Genomic DNA, 27526 nt, shown 5'->3' with positions numbered 1-27526 from the left:
ACCAAGTATGCCACTCTCCCCAGCTGGAAAGGGTGAGGGGGACGGTCCACCGCCCCATGACACCATGGTCAGGTGTGCCGAATCAGAAGGGGATCTTCTTGTCCCCAGGCTCTGTGGCTTGGCTGGGGACCGGTTATTAGGTTTGGAGTGAATGTGTGGGCTTGGTTACCATGGGTTCATCAGTTCTGCTCCTGCAAACTGCTCTCAGGCCCAGGAAAGGAGCGGATCCCCTGGAGCTCACCTCGCCCCAGCCTCCCAAGTGTACTGCCCGGCAGGACCTGGCAAAACTCTGCTGTGATCTCTTTGAGGATCTCCTTACAAAAAGACCCCAGGATCGGGCTTCCCTGTTGGCGCAGCGGTCGAGAGTTCACCTGCCGATGCAGGGGACATGGGCTTGTGCCCCGGTCTGGGAAGATCCCACATACCGCAGAGCGGCTGGGCCCTTGCACCATGGCCACTGAGCCTGCGCGTCCGGAGCCTGTGCTCCGCAACGGGAGAGGCCACAACAGTGAGAGGCCTCCGTACCGCAAAAAAAAAAAAAAAAGACCCCAGAGTCATACACTCCCGGAGAGAGAGGACCGAGCCGGAAGGCTTAACTTGGAGTAAAAACAGGCTTTTGGCTTGTTCTCCTGGGCCCATGGTATGCTATAAAAAAATAATGTAAATGCCTTTAAGTCTTTTCTCCACACTATGACACATCAGACCAAAGTGAGATTGGGCAGTCAAGGTTGCCAGTTCCTGGAAATTAAACAGGGACGGCAGACCACTACACTGTGGCTCCCAAGGTCAAGCCCTGCTGAGGCAAATCCGTGTCTCAGGGAGGGGAGGTGTGTACCAGCCCAGGCCATCTGGCTGACAGCATGAAGGCCAGAAACTCAATCTCTCAATCTCAAAGTGACAAGAAGGATCAACAGTGATCTTCCCAGTTGAGAAATATTTGGACGGTGGTGTTCCTACTGCCCTCTGTAAACAAAAAGTGTCCTCAAAATCAGAAATGCTTCGCCTCATCTGCATTCAGCTCTGCACACCACGCTGCGGCAGGCCACACTGCGGCACTAAACAGCAGCCTCGGTGATGTCATGCAGGCGTGGGCCTGCCTCTATCCGGGTTCTCCCACTGAGGATAGGGCGTCCCTAGGGGAGATGGACAACACCTAGGGACAACAGACGTTTTTCAATATGGTCTGGACTTATAGGAGCCCAAGGGGCTGGCAAACACAAGGGCTGCCCTTGCTCTCAGGCACCCATGGCAGGAGCTCCAGGGCAGGAGCTCGATCTGGGTGATGGAGACTCGTGGAGCAGCTACAGCCCGTGCCATCCTGGGACTCGATGTGCCTCAGTTCTCACCCCCGCCCTGCACCACCACTGGGTGTCAACCTCTGCAAGTCCCCCCACCCCCGGCTACTCATTAATGTCCCCTGGGAGCTTCGAGAATACCTCTGACCAGGTCCCAACCTTAAAGATCCTCATTTAATTAGTCCAGGGTGGAGCCCAGGCATGGGTATTTTTTTTTTTTTTAAAGCTCTCTGGGTGAGTCTAAAACACAGTCAGGGTTGAGGATCTCAGGGACAGACCTGGGAGTCCCACCGGGTTGAGGATCTCAGGGACAGACCTGGGAGTCCCACCGGGGCTGTACTATACAGGGTTGGGGAGAGTTGGTTGGACTGCTCAGCATTTTCCCACCCACACGCCTCCCCACCAATACTGGGGAAATACTAAGTTGAAAAAAGTGTAAAACTCAGATACTTGTATATCCGTGTTCACAGCAACATTATTCACCATAGTCTAAGGTGGAAACCACCAAGTGTCCAATGGTGGATGAATAGATAAACAAAATGTGGTTTATACACACGATGGAATATTACTCAGTCTTGAAAAGGAAGGAAATTCTGACACACACTACAATATGGATGAACCTTGAGGACATTATGCTAAGTGAAATAAGCCAGACACAAAAGGAAAATACTGTGTGATTCCACTTATATGAGGTATCTACAGTAGTCAAGCTCAGAAAGTAGAATGGAGGTCGCCAGGGGCTGGGGGAGGGGAACGAGTCATCACTGGTTAGCGGGTGGGGAGTTTCAGTTGGGGATGATCAGAAGGCTCTGGAGGGGGATGGCCGTGACAATTGCACGAGAATGTGGATTGCACCTAATGCCACTAAATCTTGCACTTTAAAATGGTTAAGATGGTAACTTTTACGTTATGTCTTTTTCCATGATACAAGTTTTTAAGTTTAAATACTTCTTTACTGCAGAATATCTCAGAACCTTGAATATGCTGTTGTGACCGAATCGGTCTCCACTAGAGGCAGACGTTACAAGTCTTCCCCAAAGTTATCCAATCGCGAACGCTTTTTTGAGCAAGAGATGGGGAGAGGGGCAGACCACCTTGAGGGACCGGGGCTCCTCGAAGCAGTTTGGAGAATGTCAGACCAAGCTCTAAGCACAAGCTTTCCATATCCAAACTCTGGCTATGTAGTGGTCACAGCGCTAAGCAAAGCAGCAGACAGCCATGATCTCGTTGAATTCTACTAAGACCCCTGCTGGGTAAGCAATATAGCCCCCATTTCACTGATGGGGAAACTGAGGCTCAGAGAGACCAAGTAACTTGCCCAAGGCTGCTCAGCTCGCTGGCAGAGCGGGGACCCAAACGTAGAACAGGCAGACTCTACTCTCACTACTCCAAAGAAGCAGCGCTGGGCTTCCCTGGTGGCACAGTGGTTGAGAGTCCGCCTGCCGATGCAGGGGACACGGGTTCGTGCCCCGGTCCGGGAAGATCCCACGTGCCGCGGAGCGGCTGGGCCCGTGAGCCATGGCCGCTGAGCCTGCGCGTCCGGAGCCTGTGCTCCGCAGCGGGAGAGGCCACAACAGTGAGAGGCCCGCGTACCACACACACACACACACACACAAAAAGGCAGCAGTGCTGATATCAACCCAGAGCCTCAGGCCTCCCCCAGACCTCCTGCGTCTGCATTTTAACCAAGGCCCCAGGTGACCACGGGCACATTAAAAACCCAGAGCCTCAGGCCTCCCCCAGACCTCCTGCGTCTGCATTTTAACCGAGGCCCCAGGTGACCACGGGCACATTAAAGATGGAGAGGCACGGCTCTGAGCTTCAACACGCGCCTCCACACACACCCCCACCCCGTGATCTCTTGGGGGCCCTCTGACTTCATCGTGCAATTCTAAGTCTTCTTTGTGAGCTTGGGGGCGGTGGGAGCAGCAGCAACGCCTGCCCAGTGCCTGTGGTCTGCAAATTAGACACCAATCCCCCTCTTCTTTCTTCCTCTGAATGCATATGGGTCACCCAAAGCCTGCAAGTCACTTAGATACTTGTCACACCATGCTTCATTGGAATTTTCGCCAGCTAAGGGAAAACAAGCAAGGTTTAAATGATCAAAGAGATTTCAAAGCAATTCTTCAAGGGCTCCCCCTCCGAGGCCCACAGAAGAATTACCCAGAACTTAGAGAACAGATGCGATAGCCCGGCCAGTCCATTCCGCAGCCAGTTCCCTTATAAACCCGCCAGCGCACTGCCCCATCTAATTTAAATAGCCCAGGTGATGGGGCTTCCCTCCACCTTCCTGGGGAGGCTGTTTGAGAAGCCAAGGTTTCCTTTAAGAGGCACTTAGAGGAGGGGAGCTGCCCCTGGCTCTTCCCCTCCTGGTCTGAGGATTCCCCAGGTGCGGCCTCCTGCAAACAGGTGAATCACTGCAAAACAATGTCAAGTGCCCCTTCCCCACACAGCCTGCTTTGACAGAGGCTTAATAAGCCAGCGCTACTTAGCTGCTCTAATCTCTGCTTCTAAGTCATTCTATCTACTCCATTAATCACCTTTATCGACACTCCTGCGGGTCTCCAACGAGGCTCCACTTCTTTCTGGTAATGGGTTTCCTCCAGACTGCAGGCCAGCCTTTCGACAGTGGGACTCCCGTCTCTGGCTCCGATCCACGTCCTGCAAGTTCGGTCCTGCATCCCGGGCCCCCACCCAGTGCGCTCTCCTCACCGTGCGGGTCAGGCAAGGTCATCAGCCACCCTGAGGCAGCTCATTCAGCACAGAGGGCATTTCACATGGCACGTTCATGGTCCCTGTCCTGGATGTTCATCTCCAAATAAGGTAAGACACAAAGGCCACCAAGCGACAAAGGGAGGCTGGGTGGCTGCCACGCTGCCAAGGTCCACGTGATGACACGAATCCTTTCAGGAGGAGCACTCAGCTGCCCCCTTTTTTTTTTTTTTTTTTTTTTTTTTTGCGGTACGCAGGCCTCTCACCGTTGTGGCCTCTCCCGTTGTGGAGCACAGGCTCCGGACGCGCAGGCTCAGCGGCCATGGCTCACGGGCCCAGCCGCTCCGCGGCATGTGGGATCTTCCCAGACCGGGGCACGAACCCGTGTCCCCTGCATCGGCAGGCGGACCCTCAACCACTGCGCCACCAGGGAAGCCCCAGCTGCCCCTTTGTATACTCACAGAGTGGGCGAAGAGAAGCAGAAGAGGGACAGGTGAGGCTCTGAGTATTGGCTGTCCCCCAGAAAAAGGGCCAGTCTTCCCTTTGCTAAGTCTGTACCATGTTCTACGTTTTAAAAACTCTTCCCTATGGGTTTTGTTTAAGTGCCTATGTGTCACTTACAGCAAAAGCCTCTGCAAAATCCCGTGGGGCTTAAGCTCTGCTGATAGAAAACGTGTCATACGCAAGAGGGAAGGGATATGGGAACAGATGTATATGTATAACTGATTCACTTTGTTATAAAGCAGAAACTAATACACCATTGTGAAGCACTTATACTCCAATAAAGGTGTAAAAAAAAAAAAAAAAAAGAAAGAAAATGTGTCATAAACTGGGAGTCCCGACACAGAGGCAACGTGGAGATGGAGCACGAGGATTGCGGTGATCTGTGCTCCCTCGTCTCTCGGCTGTGCTCCCTGAGGCCAGAAACTGCATCTGCCACCCTACACGAGCCAGATGAAGAAGCTGTGCCCCTCGGGCTTGGTGCAATGCAGCCACAGGGCCCACCACGCCCACCTGAGGACTTGAACCCAAAGCCAGCTGAACACCACTCTCGTCCCTGATCCGGCCGGGTCCTCTCTTACCACCCTATCTCTGCAATCACCATGCCCAGCACGAGGAATGTCGCACACTCCCATCTGTCCAGCAAATACCCACTTGCGTCAAAGCACATCTCCAACGCTGCACTGTGTGTGATGTCTTCCAGCCACGCTGGGCATTAGAGTGTCATTCCAGGTCACAAGAGGCGATTACACCTGTGGGCTCACTGAGAACAGGGACTTCTCTCTGTATCCCAGCACCGACCAGGGCCCCACCCACAGAAGGCCAATGAGTGTCTGTCAGATGCGTACTTCAGAGTATGAAAGAGAGGACAGCAACCAGCTACTGTGCTCGGTACAGGGTTCTGGGCAAGGGTCCCTGCAGAGGGGTCCAAGTCTAAAGAAGGAAGGAGTGCTTCCCACCCGCCCCTCTTGGAAAATGGTGGTGTTGGGAGCGTTTATCTGCATCTGTGATCAGAAATGACAACTCCTACCTCCGACATCTGCCAAGACCTGCAGGAGCTGCCTCTCTCCATCTATTCCCCCACAACCTACACAAGACGATCACTTTTGCCTAAATCTCTTTGCACTAGTTCCTAACTGTTCTCCGTCTTCACTTTTTTTTCTCCCTAAAAACCTCCTTAGGCTTGATGCTAAGAACGTTCACATATTACCTTAATTGAAGTTATCCCCCATGTTGCCAGCAGAGTCATCTTCCTAAAACACAGAGCTGCTCAGAAACCGTCAGTGGCCCCCACTGCTTACAGCTTAGGGTACAAAGGGCCTTCGGGGGTCTAAGGCTCTTAGTCCAACATGCTTGTTACAGGGTGACTAGTCTCCCACACTCGCCCATACACCTTATGCCCTAAGCTTATCCAGGACCTAACTGTCCCTTAGCCAGGGGACCCTTCATCATCTTCCCCAAAGAACACAGGCTATGGGGACAGGTGGCCTGAGTTCCAATCCCCACTCTGCCAATTCCGAGCTGGGAGAACTTAGGCAAACTCTTTAAGCTCTCTGTGCCTTCCTTGTATCTTTTGTAAACTGGATATAATAACAATAATACCTGCCACCCACCCTCACAGGATTGCTGCAAGGCTCAGCAAGGGAAGGTGTGTAAGGCCCATCCCCCGGGCTCCCTTTGATGTGATGCTCTTGATCCTGACATTTAGGACTGAGCTGTCCCTTCCTCTGTCCTTACCCCCAGGGTTGGAACACTTCATATTCCCCCTCGTATTACAGGCCAGTTTTGTATTTTGCTCCTCTCAACTGGAATGGAAGCTCCCTGGAGGCAGCGTCCACATCTAGGTCAGTTTTCATTTCCCCATGGGCTCAGCAGACAGTGTTGCTCCATGGATGCCTGTCTAGCCAAATATCAAACCCAAGACTGGTTTCCTACCTGAGCTCCAAGAAACTGCCCACAGAAGGCCTCCTAAGTAATTTTTTTCATCCGTGTGACTGTTTTAATAAACACAAATCTTACGCACAGAGCTGAACCAGCTGGTGTGGGATGAGCCCAGCTAAAAGGCTGGTCCCTGAACTTGGCATGTAAAATGGAAGCAAATGTCAGACATTTATAGTGTGAAATGAGATCAACTGATGAGGGGATCATAAAAGCTGGTATCTGAGAGGATGTTCTAAAAGACCTCCTGTGTCTTTCTTTTCTAGCCAGACACTCCACCGATGGGGGTTTTGCTGCACGCGGGCCATGCGCAATGCTTGCACCAAATCCTATGTGTGGTTTTACGAGTCAATTCTGAAAAGTCCCAAATAACTGATTTTCTCTATTTCACAAGGAAGGAGTGTTCTTCAAAGGGTTAAGCATCTACTATAGTTATGCAAACAACAGTAATAATATTAGCACAGCACTTGATCCTAAAACGCCTTAGGATAAACAGCATCATCATTATGCCCATTTCACAGGCAGGAAACTAAGGCTGTAATAGTCAAAGTGACTCATGCACAGGTTGTGTCAGGGCCAGAACGCAAACTCTGGTCTCCAAATTCCAGATCTCATTCATCAGGTCCCCCTTCACCAACAGAAAGGACCAGGTGTGGGACACACACAGAGGTCCACCGCAGCCTGCATGGTCTGCACCGTCTCAGCATCAGCCCTTCAAAAAATCAACAGCTTCTTGTCCTCAAAGAGTAACAAGCAAACATAAGTCCAGATGTCAATTTAACTTTTTTACCTGAAATAAAGCAAATGCTGCCTTTACAAAATTCACCCTCAATCTTTCAGTTCTAAAAATGTATCCTATAAAATTATGTTCAATTTGAGTTACCTTTTGGAAGTAATTTCAGCAGCAAAATATTTGTATAGCGCTTGCTCTGTGCCAGGCCCACTTGTAAGCCCATTATATAGTTTAACACACTTAGCACATACAACCCCGTGAGGAAGGTGCTGTATGGGCTTCTATACACCTACACACATACAGACACAGACACAGACAGACAGACAGACAGACAGACACACACACACACACACACACACACATGCACAGCACGGTGCCAGTTCCAGAGTTTGGGAACTCTGTATCAGTGAACAAAACAAACCCCGCCCCTTCCCTGAGGTTAGAAGATAAAGTAACTAGTTCAAGGTCACGTAACTACTAAGGACAGAGGCAGGATCGGAAACCAGGCAGTTTGACTCCAGAGTCCATGTTCTTAACCCTTGAGCTCTTAACTCTTAATTCCTCCTGGCTGGGTGTCTGGATCTGTCCCCAAGCATCAACAGGCTACTGGGGACAGCCAGGGAGACAGTAGCTGCTTTCGGGGGCCGCAGCTCCCTGACGCGTGGAACGAGGGCCTCTGTCCATCCAGTCACTATTTGCTGCAAGCTGACTTTATGCCTGACTCCGGCCTCCGTCCTAGAGCCAAAGATGCAGGGGACACAGCTGTGGTCTCAAGGCTCACTAAGCTCACAGCCTAGTGCAGAAAGACTAGCAAATATTTCTATTAGCTTAACTACAACCTGCTTTGGGCCCAGCACAACCTGTGAATTGGGGTGACTGCCTTAATTGTGGCTTGGGGCAGGGGCAATGTGAGCCCGTTTACCAACTTCATCCTGGACAGCCCCAGCATACTACCCAGCCCTACCTCCGTCTGCTTAAAAAAAAAAAAAAAAAAAGAAAAGAAAAAGTAATCTGATTCAACCTAGCCCTGGTTGAGCACTGACTCCATGCTAAATCCCCAAAGCCTAATTACTTAACTATTGTGCATGGTAATCTTAGGAAGTGTTTGGTTTCTCTCTCCCCTCGGACAGCCAACGAGCACGATGCGTGGTTGCTAGTAAGCACTGCTCAGGTAGGAGATGCTGCTGCGATTTCTCAGGCAGCACTTTCCTATGCACTGAGCCCTCTGCTTTAGAATGTCCTTCCACTGCCACCTCCTACCCTTGCAGGGTGGGCTCAGATGTCACCTCCTCCTGGGAGGGCACCCTTGCCCTGAACCACCGTGCTCTTTCCTCTGGAGGTATCTGCCATAGGTGGCTCTGTCTGTTATTTAAGCCCCCGTCTCCCCTGCTCAGTACACACTCCCTGACAGCAGAGACTGGGCCCCTTCCAGCTTCAGAGCCTAGTACAGTACAGGCTGTGTAGACAGTCGAGAAATGCACATTGCAATTAATTTCTCACGCAATTACATGAGACCCAGAGCTGAAGCCCCGTCCTGTGCTGACTTAGCAAAGGGAGCTGTGGACCCAGAAACTGGTGGCACTTTCCCATGTGCAAAAGGACAATCCACTGGGCAGAGAGCTCCTTTGCTTCTTGGCCACACAGTGACCTTCTGTTCCTTTCCCAAGGGGGACATCCACTGTCCTTTCAGGAGAAACTGTAAATTATTCCAGCACACTTATTTTTCTTCTTTTTTAGTAAAATGCTATGCTCCAATGGCCTCTTCATAATGGACAATATTTAATAATTTAAAAAAAACCCTTTTTAAGCATTTGACTTTGCTTTTGAGTTGAACGGCTGGATCTCTTCCACCCAAGGCAACACATGGCAATGCTTAATGATTTCCATTTTTAACTCAGGAGGAACGATCCTCAGAGTTCAAGAGGAAGCCGAGTGGGTGCTCTCTAGATTGCGGGAGGTCCGCATGGCGTCCAGAGCAGAGAATCTGGAAGTCAGATGGCCCGGCAAGGAGGCGAGGTTGCTAGCAGACGGCCCCGAAGGTTTGGATAAGGCAAAAAAGGCAAAACAACAACAACCACAAACTTTTGATTACAAACAAATCGGTATTAGAAACACACCAAGAAGTGGAGCCCACACAGATGTTCGCTGTCACAGTGGATAGGCATTCCCTGTTCCTCGGGGGCACCCAGACAGTGATGGAGTCTGGAATTGCAACGGAAGTCCTCATCTCTAAATTGTCTTTTTCCACCCTGTTTATTCGTAATTATGGATAAGGATATAGGTGCACAATTCACACCATCCAAATTAAAAACCTTGGTTCCACAGAAGATGTTTAGGGCAGTGAAACTGTTCTGTATGATGTTACGGTGGATACGTGTCATGGTACATCTATCAAAACTCAGAACGTACAACACAAAGAGTGAATCCTGACGTAAACTATGGACTCTGGTTAATAATAATGTGTCAGTATTGGCTCATCAACTGCAACAAATGTACCACAGGAAGGCAAGGTATTAACAGGGGAAGCTGGGAAGAGGGTAAGTAATATAGGAAATCTATTTTCCCCTCAATTTTTCTGTAAACCTAAAACTACTCTAAAAATAAAGTCTGTTAATTCTCTCTCTCCCTGCCCCCACCATACACCTGTCTCTCCTTGCTGGCCGGGTGACCTTGGACTGGTTACTTAACCTCTCTGAGTCTCCTTTTCCTTATCTGCAAACTGAGGACATTAATAGCACCTACCCAAAGGGCTGTTATGAGGAGCAAGTAAGTTAATGCACAGAAAGCACCTAGAACAGCACCTGCCTATAGTACGCTGGTGTTAGCCATGATTACAGTGATGTGCCAGGTACCCTTAAATACTTCAATTCATCATGGGATTGAAGGCTTGCAGCAGCCCTATGAGACAGGTAGGAAATGCTCCTATCCTCACTTTACAACAGAGAAAACCTGAGGCTTAGAGAGATTATATAACTCCCTATAGGTCACGTGGCTGGCCAGTAACGGTGAGCTGGGACACAATTCCACACATCTGCCTTCCCCATGACAAGCCGCCATCGCCAAGAAGGAAAGGGCCGGTACACACTGAGACAGGGTATTGCCTGGCTGCCAAAGTCTTGGTACTTATCCCATGTAATGTCGTTTGGGGAGTTTTTGTGTGAGAGGGAGAGTGGGGAGGGAGAGGGGGTGCAGGGAAGGGGGGGGAAGATCGACCCCAAATGCCAAGCAGGATCTTGGCAGAGCCAATACTAGAACCCAGACCTTTGGCCCCCAAGCCACCTGACCCACTGTATTAACATGCCCACTCCCACCACCCCAAAATAGCCAAGAGTGATCACACTAATAGCAGGGTGCTGTCCTCCTCGGCCTGTACTTGTGATCAGGTTTGTGGCTCTGCCAGCCTATCGCTGTTCCAAAGTGGACAGTGACACTTGCCCCAAGGAGCCACCCGGCTGCTCTGGAGGTTGCCCTGCCCAGGAAAGCCCCTCCCCGCTGGAACTCCAGCTCTGTCGTCTGGGACAGTAACTCATCTGTGATCTCCCTACCCACAGGGATAAGTTCAATTCTTGCTTTTCCAACGCAGGGCTTGCTTTCACATAACAACTTTCAAACTTGGGACGTGTGCCTTGAAGCAGCCTCTGAACAGACGTGCGTTCAGAATGCAGACACTTCGCGTCATCGCCGGTACCAGCTCACCTCCACGCCCGCCCGGCCTGATGTCCTTTCTGCACCTCTGGGTCCCCTCCTCCTACTCTTGCTTTCTCTTGCCTTCTGCACCTCAGCTCCCCACACAGGGGCGCCTACAGAGACCCACTGCAGTGGGCATCCGCTCAGGGGTCTCATGTCTTCCCGGCCCAGCCTCAACGCTGGCTCCTGTGTGCAGGCTCCCACACCCGCACTAGCCTCCACCACCCCGTCCCCTCTCCCTGTGGTCTGTACCTCAGCCTTGGCATGGAACAAAAAGGAAGAGTAGATCAGAGCCAGGCTGACCACAAAAGCTCCTCCACCTAGCACGTGATCCCACACCTCTGCTCTGCTGAAAATCTAGAAACCACCTTCAACTGCAGATGCCTCTCAAGCACCTCTCTGTCAGCTCTCCTTGCCCCCAGCCTTCCCTTTGTGGACACTATTATGGACTGAATGCATCCCCACAAAATTCCTCTGTGGAAGCACTAACCCCCCAAAGTAATGCTGTTGGAAATGGGGCCTCCGGGAAGTCACTCGGGTTAGACGGGGTCATGAAGGTGAGCTTTGGGCCGGATGGAGTTAGCGGCCTTATAAGAAGGGCCAGCAGAGGCTTATTCTCACTCACTCTCTCCTGCCACGTAAGGACACACACAAGTCAGTAAGAGAGTCCTCACCAGAGCCTGATCCTACTGGCACCCTGACCTCAGACTTCCAGCCTCCAGAACTGTGAGAAAGTACATTTCTGTTTTATGCCACCCAGTCTATGGTATTTTGTTATGGCAGCTCAAGCGAAGATACGTAGCCACCAGGCCTTTCAAAAGACATATTTGAAAAGCAGCAAAACCAAACATGACAAAGCAAATTCCTCCAGTATCAATGGAGGGAACCAAGCTCCTCTCTCCCTTTTCAAACAGGAGGCACAGGATGCTGGGCACCTAAATGAATGGGGTGACATGGTAGAGGCAGGACCACTGACTCAATCTCAAACGTGTAGGAAAAGACAGTGTAAAAATGGGGGAAGGTAGGGCTTCCCTGGTGGCACAGTGGTTGAGAGTCCGCCTGCCAATGCAGGGGACGCAGGTTCGTGCCCCGGTCCGGGAGGATCCCACATGCCGCGGAGCGGCTGGGCCCGTAAGCCATGGCCGCTGAGCTCGCGCGTCCGGAGCCTGTGCTCCGCAACGGGAGAGGCCACAACAGTGAGAGGCCTGTGTACCGCCAAAAAAAAAAAAAAAAGAATGGGGGAAGGCATTCCCAGCCCAGCTAGGAAGCCAAAAGGTAAACCACCACCTAACTGTCAAAAGACAAGAACCAGTTTTTCTATTCAGAGGCAAGTTCTGCAAGGTATGCCATCCTCCAGCATCCCAAATCTCCAAAAAGGTTAAAAAAAAAAATGTATTCATAGAAAACAAACAATGTGTGTCAAGATGTTTACTTGTCCTCATATAATTCAATTGACAAATAGTTTTCTAGTACCTACAATACATGGGCACTGTGTCATCTCTGGGCTAAGCAGATAAAAAAATAATAATGAAAATGGGAGCGAATGTGTGAACATGTATGCGTGTAAGTGCTTGATGGGTATCAACTCATTTAATTCTAACAACCCTATGAAATAAATGCAGTTATCACCCCCCTTGCCACCCTCATTTTACAAAAGGAAACACTGAAGCACTACTATGGGTTTAAAAAGCAAACGAGGCTCGCCTTTTATATCCTAGTTGAGGGAGGCAAACAAACAATATAACAATGCATAGGTTTAGTGCCTGTTAAAACCTAAACCAAGAGAACCAGTGACATAGAAGGCCACTTTGGGTGGGGTGATCAGGAAAGGCCAGTGGGAGGTGACAGTCACAAGAAGGGGCCCATCTTAGAAGACTGGGGGCGGGGGCAGGGGGAGAGCACGGTTCCCAGAAGCTCCAAAAGTCAGCCACAGAATGTGTCCATCACTGGTTCGGACCTCACAGGTCAGAGCCAGGCTCAGGCATCTATCTTTCAGAGCCTCCCAGGTGCTTCTCACCTGTGGACTAGGGGTGAGAATCACCGGTTCCACCCTCAACTGTCTTCAAACACTCCAAGTGTCACCACCGAGAAACGTGTGGAAACCCTTTGGGTCCTGATACGGACTGAAGGTTTGTGTCTCTCTGAAATTCCTATGTTGAAGCCCTAACCCCCTACTGTGATGGTGTTTGGAGGTGGGGTCTTTAGCTTTATTTGAGTTTATGAGGGTGGAGTCCCTAAGACAGGATTAGCACCCTTATAAGAAGAGGGAGAGAAACCAGAGCTCCAGTTCTCTCTCCACCACGTGGGCACACAGCAAGAAGGCAGCCGTCTGCAAGCCAGGAATGGAACTAGCCAACACCTTGATCTTGGGCTTCCCAGCCTCCAGAACTGTGAGAAATAAATGTCTGCTGTTTAGGCCACCCGGTCTGTAATTTTTTGTTCTGACAGCCTGAACTAAGACAGTTCCCACGGGGTTCAAAGTCATGGCCCCTCATTCTTATTTCATGCATTTTGTAGGGCGGGACCCACTGCCTCTGGAGGAAGATAAAAATAGAAAAATAAAACAAAAACCAAACTCCAATCTTGACCACTGAAGGGTATGGAAAAGTCTTTTTTTTTTTTTTTTTTTTTAGCTTCCCTACATTTAAAAAAAGAAACCAAACTGGTTTTCAGGAAAATCACTATGTTAAACCAAGTGTTAGCCTTCATTCAGCATTCAAATACTTACTGAAAGCCTACAAAGTGTCAGGCAGTGTTCTAGCCCAGTGCTTCCCAGCCTTTGGTGGGCATGGAAACCGTCCCGGGGATCTCATTAGGATGCAGATTCTGATTCTGCAGTAGGTCTGGGGCCTGAGACTCTGCATTCCTAACAAGCTCCCAGGTGAGGCCAACCACGCTGAGCAGCAGGGCTCCAGCCCAGCAAGCATCAACCCTGGCTTCAACTTGGAAGCAGCTGGGGAGCTCTGAACAAGTACTGATTTCCAGGCCCCAGCCCCAGACGAAGACAATCAGACATTCCAGGCTTGGGTCCTGGGCATTTCAAAAGTGCTTCAGTGATTTGAACGTGTAGCCAGGATTAAGAATCACCTTCTGGGCATAGAGCAGTGAGCAAGGTAGCCCTCAAGGGGAGACAGATGATGAATAAGTAAATTATTTTAGATGGAGATACATGTCATAAAAATAACATAGGATAATGTGATGCGGTCAGGGGGGCACTTACGCTGAAGCACAAATAATGAGATGGAAACACCACCAAGATCTGAAGAAATGACCCCAGGCTGAGCAAAGAGCCCACTTTCCACCTCAAGTCTTAAGGGATGACTAGAGCAGGGTCCCATTCGTGCTTTTAGGAAACGAAGCTAAATACTTCTCTGACAGGCGAATAGGAGCACTCAGAGGGGACAGAAAATAAGACATGGTGCCTCCCTGGAGGTTCTTATGGAAACGTGAACTAACGTTTGTTGAACACCTACTGTGGGCGATGCTTCAGCTCTGGGAGCTGACACTGCAGGAAATTCTTCAAGCCCCATCTTCCCACATCCCTGAAAGACCTCATCTGGTAGATCAGGATGGGGGCCCTCTAGCTGGTGGGGAGGGATGCAGAGCAGAAGCTTCAGGGGATGTAAGAACCTTGGGGTTCTTTATGGGTGACTCCTGTAACTGTAGAAAAGACGGCAGCCATTGGCTGCCACCCTGTCACCCCCCTGACACTCTAACGGGAAGGGAGCTCTGGTCCACCTTGGTCACAGCAGCAGCCCCAGAACAGGACGGTTATAAAGCATTGAGGGCGACCTCCTGAGACTGCCCATCCCCAGCTGACTCCCAGGCAGGGTTCGGGGCTGGAGGAGGATGCTTCAGTCCCCTCCCTCCAGAGGCAGAGCCTGTGACTCACGTCTAAGCCAGTCCAGACCCAACACTTCCCTGGCCAAGCAATTGGCTTAGGGAAGTCATGTGACCCAAGCCACGCCACCAGAACCTTGGGGCTTCTGCAGAACTGCCTCAGCCACCAGCACTCTCCCCCAGCATTTTTGGGTCTGAGAGGACATAAAGCCAGAGCTGTGGTCACCACGTCCCCACACTGGCTGACATCTGAGCCCAGAGACAGAAACTGAGTCTCAATACTTCACCTTTGACCTCATGCTTTCAGTGACTAAGCCAATAAATTCCCTTTTTCACTAAACCCAATTTGGGGAGGTTTTCTGTCACTGCAGCAGAGGCCTGCCTCATCTAGACGCTAAGACTCCAAAGAACTGCATCGGAGTCACTCACTGTCCTCCGAGCCCCGTGGGGCTGCTGCCTGGGGACCTCTGCAGTCCTCCTGTGTCAGGACTCTGTCCTCTCTACTCGATTGTGAGCTGCTTGATGACAAGGGCGACCTCTTATGCTTGCTCCTACTCCCCACCAAGTGCCCACTGAAGGGCTGGACACACAACAGCAAGTGTGCGCTACACACTTGTGAAACGGAAAGGAGACTGGATAGTCTCGTGGTCCAGGGACAAGGAGGCTGGAAGGGGAGTCAGGCTTCAGTCCCGCCTGGGCTGGGAGGACAGTGGGGGCAGGTGCACTGGAGCAGGGAGGTCATGAGATCCAGAGTCAGATGACCAAGGGATGCTCCTGCCAGCCAAGAGATCTTGGGAAGTCACTAAACTTCGGAGCCTCGTGTTCCTCATCTTTGCATAAACACTAAGAATTAAAGTGTTTAATATTCGAAAATGCCCTTTCATTCCATCACTTGACCACTATTTACTGAGTCCCTTCTATGTGCAGGACCCTATCCCAGAAACCGTTAAACATTTTGCGGTTTCCCTGCTTCCCTCTCCACAAGGGGGACAAGGCCAGTCCTTCCTGCCAGATAGGACTGACTGCTCCGTAGTTAGTGGAATGATTTCTGATCAGACAGTATCCTGAAGAGACAAGGGCAACAGTGGGGCATAGGAGACTCTATCCTAAGAATGGGGCCCCATCTAAGCCAATGTGCCCAGACTAGATGGGACAGGAGCAACAGGAGGAGGACACGGCCAGCCCACGATGAGGCCATCAATGAGCTAGAAACCAGTCAAAAATGCACTCACCCTGATTCTTTACCCAGAGTAGCTAAGTCTTCCTTTCATGGATGGTGCTCATTTTAGCCTCTCAAGTGCCTAGAGAGGATGGACCCATAGTTCCTGGCCTTACACATGTTCATGGCTTAGTCCTGCACATGCGCCGGCCACTTCTGGCTGATGGAAAAATATGCTGGAGGAGGTGAAAAGACAGGACGGGCACCACTGTCCACTGGGTCACCAAGATAGATGGGAGTTTAATGGGAATCCCAGCTGCTTCTCTGCAAGTTCACCCAGTCCCATCCCCATCAAGCAGAGGATGAACCGTTTAGAGGTTTACCAAGACCTCCGTGTCCCAAATGGACTTCTCAGACGGCACCCTGAGGGAAGGGAAGTTGATGGTGTAGAAAACAGGCTCTGAGGGAAGGCCCTGGCCTTCTTCAGTGCATGGAACTAACCAAACATTTCACACCCACAGGCCTAGGTTCCAGTGCCAGCTTCCCCACTTGTTAGGTTCATGACTTTGAGTGACTCGTGTCTCCTCCCTAGATGTTTTCTGACCTGTAAAATGCAGATAAGACCTACCTATGAAAATAAGACATGGGAAGACCGCCATCCTAACCTGGTCCCTTGGCCTGGGTTTCTAGTTCCTTTTGCACACAGCCCCATACAGAGCCTTACCAGATTCTTCCAACAACCCTGGAGTAGGAGGCCAAGTACTATTCTGCCCATATTACAGGTGAGAAAACAGACACCTAAAAAGATGGACTTGCCCGGCAACTTGGTGGAAAAGCCAAGTAGTACCCATCTACAGTAAAACCTCATAGGGTCTGGAGAAAAAGGAATTTTTAGGAGGGAATTTACATTCCCACCTCCTACACTGTTGGTGGGAATGTAAATTGGTGCAGCCACTATGGAGAACAATATGGAGGTTCCTTAAAAAACTAAAAATAGAGCTACCATATGATCCTGTAATCCCACTCCTGGGCATGTATCTGGAGAAAATCATAAATCGAAATGATACAAGCACCCCAATGTTCATAGCAGCACTATTTACAATAGCCAAGACACGGAAGCAGCCTAAAGGTCTACCAACAGGTAAATGGATAAAGAAGATGTGGTATATATACACAATGGAGTATTACTCAGCCATAAAAAAGAATCAAATAATGTCATTTGCAGCAACATGGATGGACCTAGAGATTGTCATATTAACTGAAGAAAGTCAAAGACAAATATCATGTGGTATCACTTACATGTGGAATCTTAAAAAATGATACGAATGAACTTATTTACAAAACGGAAATAGACTCACAGACACAGAAGACAAACTTACGGTTACCAAAGGGGATAGCGGGGTGGGGGTAAATTAGGAATCTGGGATTAACAGATACACACATTACTGTACATAAAATAGGTAAACAACAAGGACGTACTGTATAGCACAGGGAACTATACTCAATATCTTGTAATAACCTATAATGGAAAAGAATCTGAAAAAGAATAGATATATATGTATAACTGAATCACTCTGCTATACACTTGAAACACAACACTGTAAATTAACTATACTTAAATTTAAAAAAATAAGAAAATAAAACCTCATAGCTCCCAAAGAGCTTCTGAATGCATCATCCCACTGAGTCCTTCTCACTAAGACCCCCAAGTTAGGGAGCCAGGGCTAAAACCTAGGACTGGCCTGTCTGAGGCCCGGGCAGCTTCCATTCGCTGGCCCATACAGGTTCTGAGAAGAAATCTCCACCCATTTAAGCAAAGCCTGCCTCTGGCAGGAGAACAGACGAGATGTCATCACTGGGTCCCTACAGCCTCTGACCGCCTGGAGAAGTCTGAAGAGGCCCATCGAACCACCTCCCAGGGCGAGCAGAACCCATCTACCAGGCTGCAATGCTAGGGAACTCCTCTTCCAGAGAAGGGGCCACAGCAACCCAGCGTGTCCCACCCCCGCAGCGACCCTGGGTGGTATGACCCTGGTGAGTCATCCCAAAGTGCCCTCTGCCAGAGCAGCAGGGTTTGTGTCCCTGAAGCTCCATCAGATGGACACAGAGAGCAAAAGGGAAAGAAAACGAAGACACCCAGGCAAACAGAATTGCGGGAGCTGGGGCGGAACACTGAGCCTTTAGGAGCACCGTGAGAACAAAAAATGAGAATTTAAAACTCTCAAATGTGATCTTTTCAGCTGTTGGATAAAGAAAGTACTGGAGTTGCTTAGCAGCACGACTGATTAACGTCTGTATGTTACCTTTCAACACCTTATAGCTACCCTTTCCTACTCAGGGTCACAAAACCACCTTTTCTCAGCTCTGGCTATAATTGTCCACATACACACCATCTCCAGACCCTGCCAAATGCCTTAGGGGAAGAATCTATCTCTTACCTGGATCTGTGCAGTTCTTAGCTGTCTGAGTCCCATTCACTGGTGCCATCAGCCTTCTACTTCTCCATGTGTCTGGTAAAACATGTTTGCTAGCAGAAGCTGTTTTGTGCCCTGGATTGGAAAATAAGTCACAAACACCATTAGATCAACATGGCGCCTGCATTCTCACAATGGCCTTACGTGCCTGTATCTAGCTATATCAGCAACAGCCCCGTTTGATTATTTAGAGCCATCTGTAAGGAGTGATACAATGACTGGAAGCACAGTATCACCTGCTCACCTACAGTAATCTGCTTCCTAGATCTAGTTCATTGTTTCTAGTCCCAGATTGGTCAGCATGTGATCTGACCTTGGCCAAGACTGCTCCAGTCTCAGCCCTTCACAGGTGCAACAAAGGGTTTAGATAGGTGACCATGAAGTTCTTAGCCAGTAAACATGCTCAGGCATTCCTGCCCTGAAGGATAAAGTCAGCAAACAGGTGGAGAAAGTTGATGGGGTCTGGCCCGCGGCTTCTCACCCTTGAATGTGCACACAAATCACCTGGGAACCTTGTTAAAATGCAGATTCTGATTCAGTAGGTCTGGCCCACAACCCAAGATTCTACGCTAACAAGCTCCCAGGTGACACTGATTCTGTTGGTCCAAGGGCCATACTGAGTAACAAGGGAGATCACTGGTATGGATGCCGATGACCAAGCGCAGCTAAACTCCTAAAGGCCTTCCTGATCCAGCAAATAAAAATGATTCTCACTTTAAGATCTTCAGAGTATTCATTTACCTCTCCTGATGTGCATACTGCTTCAGCTGGATAATAATACCTCTTCTATAATGCTGACATCTAGGAGCCTCTAGGTATTTTGTTATTTCTTGTGTGTGACTGAGGAAGAACACACACCAACTTGCCCAACTGCCAAGCACCAGGTACTAAGGTGTTCAAATAACCTTTCTGGATTTCTGTTGGGAAGGGCCAGTTTTTGACCTTTTACCCTCAAATCACAAAGTTTGGGTTTTGAAAGGCAGTATTAAAGAGTTAAGTCAAGTTCCACCTGATTTTTATCAATATGAACCTCTCTAAATTGTCCCTAACTGCTCAAGAAGGTACCATCTGCTTTATTCCCCATGTCCAGGTTGCTAAATCATGCCATTTCTTTCATTTTTTAAAATGTTAGACAGTAATCGGGGAAAAAAGCATATATACATATGTATATACACACACACATATGTATAACCGAATCACTTTGCTGTGCAGCTGAAACTCACACATTATAAATCAACTATACTTCAATTAAAAAATTTTTAAATAAAGTTTCTAGAGGACATTAAAAATTAAAATAGAATACTAAAAAAACAAAACTAGGAGGTCCACAGCATCCAACTGAACATGGGAATGTTAGCCACCTGAATGTCTTCTGAAGCTTCCGCCTAGGCGCACATCCGCCACTCCCTTCCCTAAACATATTTTTTGTAAGTTTCTTTTTCTCTCCATCTTAAATTTGTATATCCTAAGTAACTCCCAAATCCCTCAGTCTCTCCTTGGATGAAGGACCGTGGCTAGTGGTTCCAGGCACAAGCCGGTCCCGTGGGGATTAAGAGGAGTTGAGAAACGATGCTGAAACATAGCAGCAACCTCCCGAGGGGACAGACTGCCCACAACATTTTTAGGGTTTGGAGAAGACGCGTCAGGACACCCAGGGCGCCCCTTTGGCAGGGGCGAGGGGAGAGCTGAGACTCAGTTCCCAGCCTCAGAATCTGGGTTTTCGAGGGACGCGGAGAACAACCTTCTCCGCTCCGCAAAATGGAAATGGGTCCACTTAGTCTCGTCCGCCCCAGTCCAAGAGAATCCACACCTGGACCCCGCCGCTGCGCTGTCCACACTCCCTGGGCACCCCAGGGACAGAACTCTGGCGCCGAGGGGGCCAGTGGTTCAGGCTTTCGCCTTAGTAACACAGACCTGCAGCCGCGTTCTGAGGCCCCAGGGACCGCGCGCAGCTCAGGGGAACAGGCACCACAGCTCAGAGAGTCGATATCAGCCCTCCTGGGTGCGCTCTACCTGCCTGGTGTGGAAGGGACTGGATGAACCCTTGAGGCCAACCTGACTGGGAAGGAAAGGAAGACCTCTCGGAGCTGCCCCGCGGCTTTCCAGCCCAAGCCCCCCAACTCCCGGGGCAGGCCCGCACCAGTACCTACCCCAGCTGCCAAAGAGGCCAGACGCACAGCACACCAGGGCCAAAATCGCGCACACGAAGGCAACTTGCTGCCTCAGCATCTCTCGTCTCCTGCGAACTTTGCGCGGCCGCGGGGGGCCGCGGAGCGCCATCCCGGAGCGCCTGGATGCCGTCTCTGGCCGAGGATGGGGAGCCCCACTGGCCGGAGTGCTATCTGTGGCGGAGCGGCGTGGACTGGAGCGGGCGACGCGAGGCTCAGAGGCGAGGGGCTAGGCTACGGGCCAAAAAGCTTCACGGCCCGCGGGCGAGCTCGGCGGGGAAGCCCAGAGGGGGGAGAGGAGGTGCAGGCGCGCGACGCGGCCGGAGCTCAGAGTCCCGCGCGCGGCGTGCGCGCTCCGCTCACCGTGGCTCCGTGGCGAGGAGGCGACGCCGGCACGGTGGCGCTGGCGGCCCTGGCTCGCAGGGCTGGCGCAGCCCTGGCGCTGGTGCCCCTTACCTGCCCGCTCAGCCTCGGCGCCCTCGCCCGGCCGCAGCCCCGGTAGCACTCAGTGTGCCCCCGTGCCCCGCACCGCCGCTCGCACTCGCAGCATCCTCCCCCTCCAAGTTTGGCGGCAGCCGCCGGCCAGCGATGTTTCCCTGCTTCCCGGCGAGCCAAGCCCCAGCGGCCCAGTGCGCTCAGACGGGGAGGCAGGCGGGACGCGCGGGACCTGCAACCCTCGCCGCGAGCAGCCTCGACGACGGCCCTCCGGGGGCGAGCTCTCCCCGGGAACTTTCTCTCCGGCTGCTGGCGCCTGCGTCTGCGAGGCCGTGGAGCCTCCCGCCCGCAGCTCTCGCCTCCCTTCTCCTCCCCTCCTGCCCGCCTCTCAACCCCACCCCCCGCCTCCCCAGCACGTGTACTCCTCCCCTAGGGCACACTCGCCCGGGCTCTCCTCCCTTCCCCCGTGAGGCTCAACCACTGACCCACACAATCACCCTCCTTCTCCCTTTTTCTCTCCCCCCCCCCCGCCCCTATGGAGCCGAAACAAGCCCTTCTCTAACCCTCCGAGGCTTCTGCAGAGAGGAACGGGTTATGGCACCGCAGGGACTCTGGGAACAAGGGTTTCAGTAGAGCGATCGCTCTAGTCCGGGCTCTGCACGACCCCCGAGGCGACCCGAGACCGCCACGACCCCCGCCCCCGGGGCGGGAGATGCAAGAGAAGATTAATTGCTCGAGCAGAGCTAACAAACAGGCTTGCACCAAGCCGACGAGCGCCCGCGCCCCCAGGGCCGGTTCCTCCAGGGCTCTCGGGGCGGGCTGGGGAGCCGGCGGCGGGCGCTACGCCGACCTGCACAAAGCTGGAGACCCGGCAGAGAGAAACCCGAGAGTTCTGCGCCCCACGGGGTTTCTGGGTTTTGTTTTGTTTTGTTTTTCCTCCTTTTCTCTGATCGGCTCTCTAGTGTAAACCACTTTAAAAAATGGGGCAGGAGGGAGAATTTCAGAAGTGCAGCAGCTGAGTTGAAATCCAGGTGCAAGCGGGTGGTGGGGACCTTTAGCGGAAGGGCCTCAGCCCAGAGGGTTTGTGGCTACCCTGGGAATGATTTCCTTCCCTGGCCAACTCATCAAGCCCCTAGTTAGGGCCTGCCAGGGGTTAAATCCACTTAAAATCCTTTTTGGAACAATGCCAGCTCTGTTTAATTAAATAAATACCCACTGAGTGCGGGATTAATGCCAAGTGCCAGCCAGAGAACAAAACAAAACAAAACAACCAAAAAATGTGTAAGATCCAGTTCCTGCTTTCAAGGAACCCCAAAGCAAAGGGGAGCCAGACCCTTAGATAAATGCCTGTTTAATAGCGTCAGTTCTAAAAGTCACTATTTTTGCGGAATGTGTGTTATTCCATCGCTACTCAAAATGTGGTCCACAGCAGCATAAACATTGCCTGGGAGCTTGCAAGAAATTCAGGCTCTAAGTTTCCAGCCCAGACCTACTGAGTCAGAATGTGCATTTTTAACAAGACCCCCTGGAGATGTGTGTGCACATTCAAGTGTCAGAAGCATGGCCCTTTCAAATCTGTCCCAATGCTTCTAGTGGGGCACCATCTTCACAGTTCCTCTTGGACTGACCAAGCAAGGAGAATTTTGCTTGTGCTAGCCTGGCATAGTGACACAGGTGAGAGGTACCTGGAGGGCCAGGGGAAGGAGAAGATTCACTAATTATTTTCAGTAGTCCCACGGATACTGAAGGCATGAGCACAAGACTAATTGCAGTAGAAACCCCTAGAGGAAATGAAATGGAAAAGACCGGGGTTGCCCTTGTGTAGAACAGCTCAGGATTCTGTTTTGTCTCTAGAGCAGCCTTACCATCGAGGATCTCCCTGTATATGGGTGACCTCTACCAAGCCTACCTGCCGGTGACAAAAAGGACACTTTTCATATGTTTGAAGAATTTTCTTCTTATTGACCAGACTGTACAAGGATTGCTATTTATCAATAACAAATAAAAGACCACAGAACAGTGTTAAATGGGCATTTGGAAAGCTAGCCAAGAGCCCTTGGCATTGTATTTTCACCAAAGGAAAAAGTTAAAGCGATAATATACTATTGTCCCGCCATAAGACAGCATTTGGGTCACATTGGTTAAAGCATCTCTAATGAACAAAATGGCATCTTATTATATACATGCACCCCAATGTTCATTGCAGCACATTTACAATAGCCAAGACATAGAAGCAGCCTAAATGCCCATTGATAAATGAATGTATAAAAAAGATGTGGTATATTTATACAATGGAATATTACTCAGCCATAAAAAATGAAATGATGCCATTTGCAGCAATACAGATGGACCTGGAGATTATCATACTAAGTGAAGAAAGCCAGCCAGAGAAAGACAAATATTTTATGATATCACTTATCTGTGGAATCTAAAAAAATAATACAAATGAACTTATCTACAAGACAGAATTAGACCCAGAGACATAGGAAACAAAATTATGGTTACTAAAGGGAAAAGTGGGGTGGGGGGGAGGATAAATTAGGAGTTTGGGATAAACATATGTATACCACTATATATCAAATAGATAACCAACAAGGATCTACTGTATAGCACAGGGAACTATACTCAATATATTGTAATAACCTGTAAGGGAAAAGAATCTGAAAAAGAATATCTATCTATCTATATATATAGATATGTGTGTATATATCTATATATATGCATATATGTATAACTGAATCACTGCTGTACACCTGAAACTAATACAACATTATTTTTTTTACATCTTTATTGGAGTATAATTGCTTTACAATGGTGTGTTAGTTTCTGCTTTATAACAAAGTGAATCAGTTATACATATACATATGTTCCCATATCTCTTCCCTCTTGCATCTCCCTCCCTCCCACCCTCCCTATCCCACCCCTCTAGGTGGTCACAAAGCACCCAGCTGATCTCCCTGTGCTCTGCGGCTGCTTGCCACTAGCTATCTATTTTACGTTTGGTAGTGTATATATGTCCATGCCTCTCTCTCGCTTTGTCACAGCTTACCCTTCCCTCTCCCCATATCCTCAAGTCCATTCTCTAGTAGGTCTGTGTCTTTATTCCTGTCTTACCCCTAGGTTCTTCATGACATTTTTTTAATTCTTAAATTCCATATATATGTGTTAGCATATGGTATTTGTCTTTCTCTTTCTGACTTACTTCACTCTGTATGACAGACTCTAGGTCTATTCACCTCACTACAAAAATACAACGTTATAAATCAACTATACTTCCATTAAAAAAACTTATTGAAGCTTAAAAAATGGCATCTTATTACTAGGATTTAGTATTTTCCTAAAACTTGTGTCCATGGAGCTCATGTAGGGCTGGCAAAAACAGACATTTCTGAATCCAAAACAGGCCAGAGGAGTCCTCAGGTGTCTGTCCTTAAGCATTTAGTCAGCTCTTTAATAGAACGTTTCTTTGACATCTTTCACCTGCTCTCCGTTAATAGAACCTTGGAATAATTTCACATGCACAAATGGATTCCTTTTATCTGACAGTTTAAAAAGCAATTCATTTGAAATTGTACTTTTTGCCTCATTTAAATACTGCCCATTACCAAATAGCCTTTGCTGCATGCAGCTCTAATGACTCACCCTGCAGAAGAGAGAATTGGATTTTATGTACCTTTCAGATTCAAAGCATCCTGGAGCATTTTCTAAGCAAGGCCATGGAGACAAATGGAAAGTGCATTTCTGGGTTTATCTTAGTTAGCCTAGTTGTGGCTTCAATGACATTGGATTCTGAGTATCCCCTCTGCAACAGTATTTTCTGTGATGTGACATGACCCGTTTTCAGCATTTTGATAGGAAGGCTCAGTCTGTGCAGATAGGTACACTATATTTTTTCTTAAATATTCATTCCTATGACATGAAGAGCCTCACCATTTAATTCATCTTCTTACTCGGTTTTTTTCCGAGTTTACTTAAACGACCTTCTCCATGAATTGTAATTCCTCCTGCTGCGTCTTCCAGATAGCTGTATCAGTTGGCACCGCCTAGGGCAGCAGTTCTCAAACTTGACCGTGCTTTAGAATCCCCTGGAGGGCTTGTTAAAACTCAGATTGCTAAGCCCCACCCCAGGGTTTCAGCTTCAGTAAGTCTGGGGTGGGGCCTGAGAATTTGTATTTCTAACAAGTTCCCAGGTGAAGCTGATACTACTGGTCCAGGAACCACATTTTGAGAACCACTGGGCTAGGTTATGCTGTGGTAACCACAAAAAACGGTAAAACAACAAAAGTTTGCTTCAGGGTAGCAGAATATTCGACTCCAAAACATGCTACTTTGGCATAAGGATTATTTTGAGCTGAAGGCAAATAAGAAGAAGCAAATACAAGAAAAATGTCCCCTATTTGCCTAAATGTAGGAAATAAATCTGTAGAGATTATTTCCCTCTGCTCTGTGCCAGGAAGGACAGAAGTTAATCACTGGCGACAACTCTAGATCCTTATCAGCCCAGGGACAGCACCAGAGGAATCTATCTACAAACTTTGCTAAAACTCACCCTGGGCTTCCCTGGTGGCGCGGTGGTTGAGAGTCCATCTGCCGATGCAGGGGACACGGGTTCGTGCCCCGGTCTGGGAAGATCCCACATGCCGCGGAGCGGCTGGGCCCGTGAGCCATGGCCGCTGGGCCTGCGCATCCGGAGCCTGTGCTCCACAACGGGAGAGGCCACAACAGTGAGAGGCCGGCGTACCACAAAAAAAAAAAAAAAAAAAAAATTGCCCTTACCCGCCATTGATCTCCCCTTATATTTGCCTTCTCACAATTTGCCACCCATGGAAGCACGAAATGTTTTTCCTTTGTCTTCTCACGTCTCTAAAGATGTACTTTTACTTTGTTAAAATGCTATATAAACCCAAATTCTTACCACCCCTTTGAATTACTAATTACTGGGTAATCCCATGTGTATGCACAATGCACAGGTGAATAAACTTCTGTTTGGTTTTCTCTTGTTAATCTGTCCTTTGTTGGTCTAATTTACAAGGCCCCAGCCAATGAACCTAAGATAGGTGGAGGGAAAATAGTTTTTCCTCCTCTACATTTCTTGTCTATCAAGAGGTATGTGTCTTGAGGGCAGTTACTCATGTTCTTAGGAACAGCCACAGTCTCAAATATTGCTGCTCGCCATGTCAGAGGGAGGAGAGCCCACTGGAGGGTCTTGAGCTGGCAGCTGAGGACTCTGGACTCTGCACACCGCTGCTCACCACTCAGTGGCCAAAGCCAGGCACGTGGCCCCAGCAACATGGACAGGTCTGGAAGTGCGCTTCTTCCACTACAGGCTGAACTCTGCACTCTGCAGTGGACAGCCCCCATGACAACCACACCAGGGCAAACCTCATCCCACTTCCTTGCTTTCTGGGACCTTTCTTGGCCACCCCTTCCCCCTCCCTGGTAGAGTTGGTCCAGCTTGTTGCAAAGCCCCTGACGTACATCTCCATTATAGTAGTTACATCACATGGTCTTGTGAAATGGGAGAGAGTATCTGTCTCCTCCTGGCCAGTGAGGACCTCAAGGACCTGCTGTCTTGTCTGCAGCTCTGAACACAGTATCCAGCACATTAGGTACTTAATAAATGATGTATTTATAGAATGAATGAATATACACATTTTGGTTACAATGTGAAGAAGGTAAAAAATACTTGTCCTGTTAGGAGGTGCCCCCTCTCACCATCACTTCAGCACCACCCCAAGGTCCCATTCATCTTCACTGTCAAGGTTACCAGTGACCTGTGGAGACATCTCAGCAGAACTGGACACTCTTGAACACACCCTTCTTTTTTTTTTTAATATTAAGAAAGAAAAATTTTTTAATGATTAATAGATCCATTTAAACAACGGTACATATAGTCATCATTGCCAGATTTAATATGAGATGTTAAATGTTTGATCCAATTTTCCTTCCCGGATAAGTTTTTCTTTCCTACCTCTGTCCATTTTGAAAACACAATACCAGAAGAGGAGGGGCCCAATTCCAAACAGAGCTCCTAAAAGTGAGGTCTTGGGAGTGGGTCTGAAATTGGGATAGATATTTGCTAATCTTGCATAGGTCCAACGAATCAAGGCAGCATCTTCGATGACCCCATGACGGCTGGGGTCGATGTACTGAAGCAGGTACTCCCGTTTAAGCCGGGATCTTATGGCCAAACGCTCGGCTTGTGCCTTCCGAGTTTCCGGAGATATGTCGTATTCAGCTGGGTCAAGGGTAGTGGGCAGGGTTGCCAGGTGCGACGGCTTGTACCTGGGGAACGACATCTTGACGACCCGGCGCGCAACTGCGCCTAAATACACCCTTCTTAAAACTGTCACATCCTTAACTTTTTTAACAGTGTGTGCTTATGGTTTTTCTCTTCCTTCTCCAACCGGCTCTTCCCTCGGCCCTCTACGCCTCTGTTCTAGGCCCTCTTTTTTTCTCTCTTTACACCCCTCTTCCCAGGAGAGCTCATCAATTCTCTGGCTGGAGTTATTTGCTCTCCGCTGCTGACTCGTAAGTCTGTATCTGGAGCTGGAGTCTTTTCAGGAATTCTGACCCGCGCGTCA

The 27526-nt window shown here is 49.5% G+C and overlaps 2 protein-coding genes across 3 annotated transcripts in view; both read right to left on the bottom strand.

The window, feature by feature from the left end:
* SLC24A4 (solute carrier family 24 member 4) overlaps positions 1-20619 on the bottom strand; it is a gene marked incomplete at both ends in the record, with an annotated part of 174623 nt that extends 154004 nt beyond the window's left edge. For both annotated transcript variants that reach the window (XM_082618319.1, XM_082618320.1), the window contains 2 exons: positions 18304-18414; positions 20490-20619. In XM_082618319.1, the coding sequence (XP_082474445.1) occupies positions 18304-18414; positions 20490-20619 (241 nt within the window). The remainder of the gene's footprint in view (positions 1-18303; positions 18415-20489) is intronic.
* A 6200-nt stretch (positions 20620-26819) lies between these two features.
* LOC309802101 (NADH dehydrogenase [ubiquinone] 1 beta subcomplex subunit 4-like) lies at positions 26820-27247 on the bottom strand. The gene has a single exon (XM_082617362.1). It carries the CDS (start codon positions 27239-27241, stop codon positions 26852-26854), a length of 390 nt encoding a protein of 129 aa, XP_082473488.1. The 5' UTR covers positions 27242-27247; the 3' UTR covers positions 26820-26851.
* Between the last annotated feature and the right edge of the window lie 279 nt (positions 27248-27526).

Source organism: Mesoplodon mirus, assembly GCF_964341445.2.
Source record: "Mesoplodon mirus genome assembly, chromosome: 4".
Taxonomy (NCBI): Eukaryota; Metazoa; Chordata; class Mammalia; order Artiodactyla; family Ziphiidae; genus Mesoplodon; species Mesoplodon mirus.
This window is presented reverse-complemented; position numbering and strand designations above follow the sequence as displayed.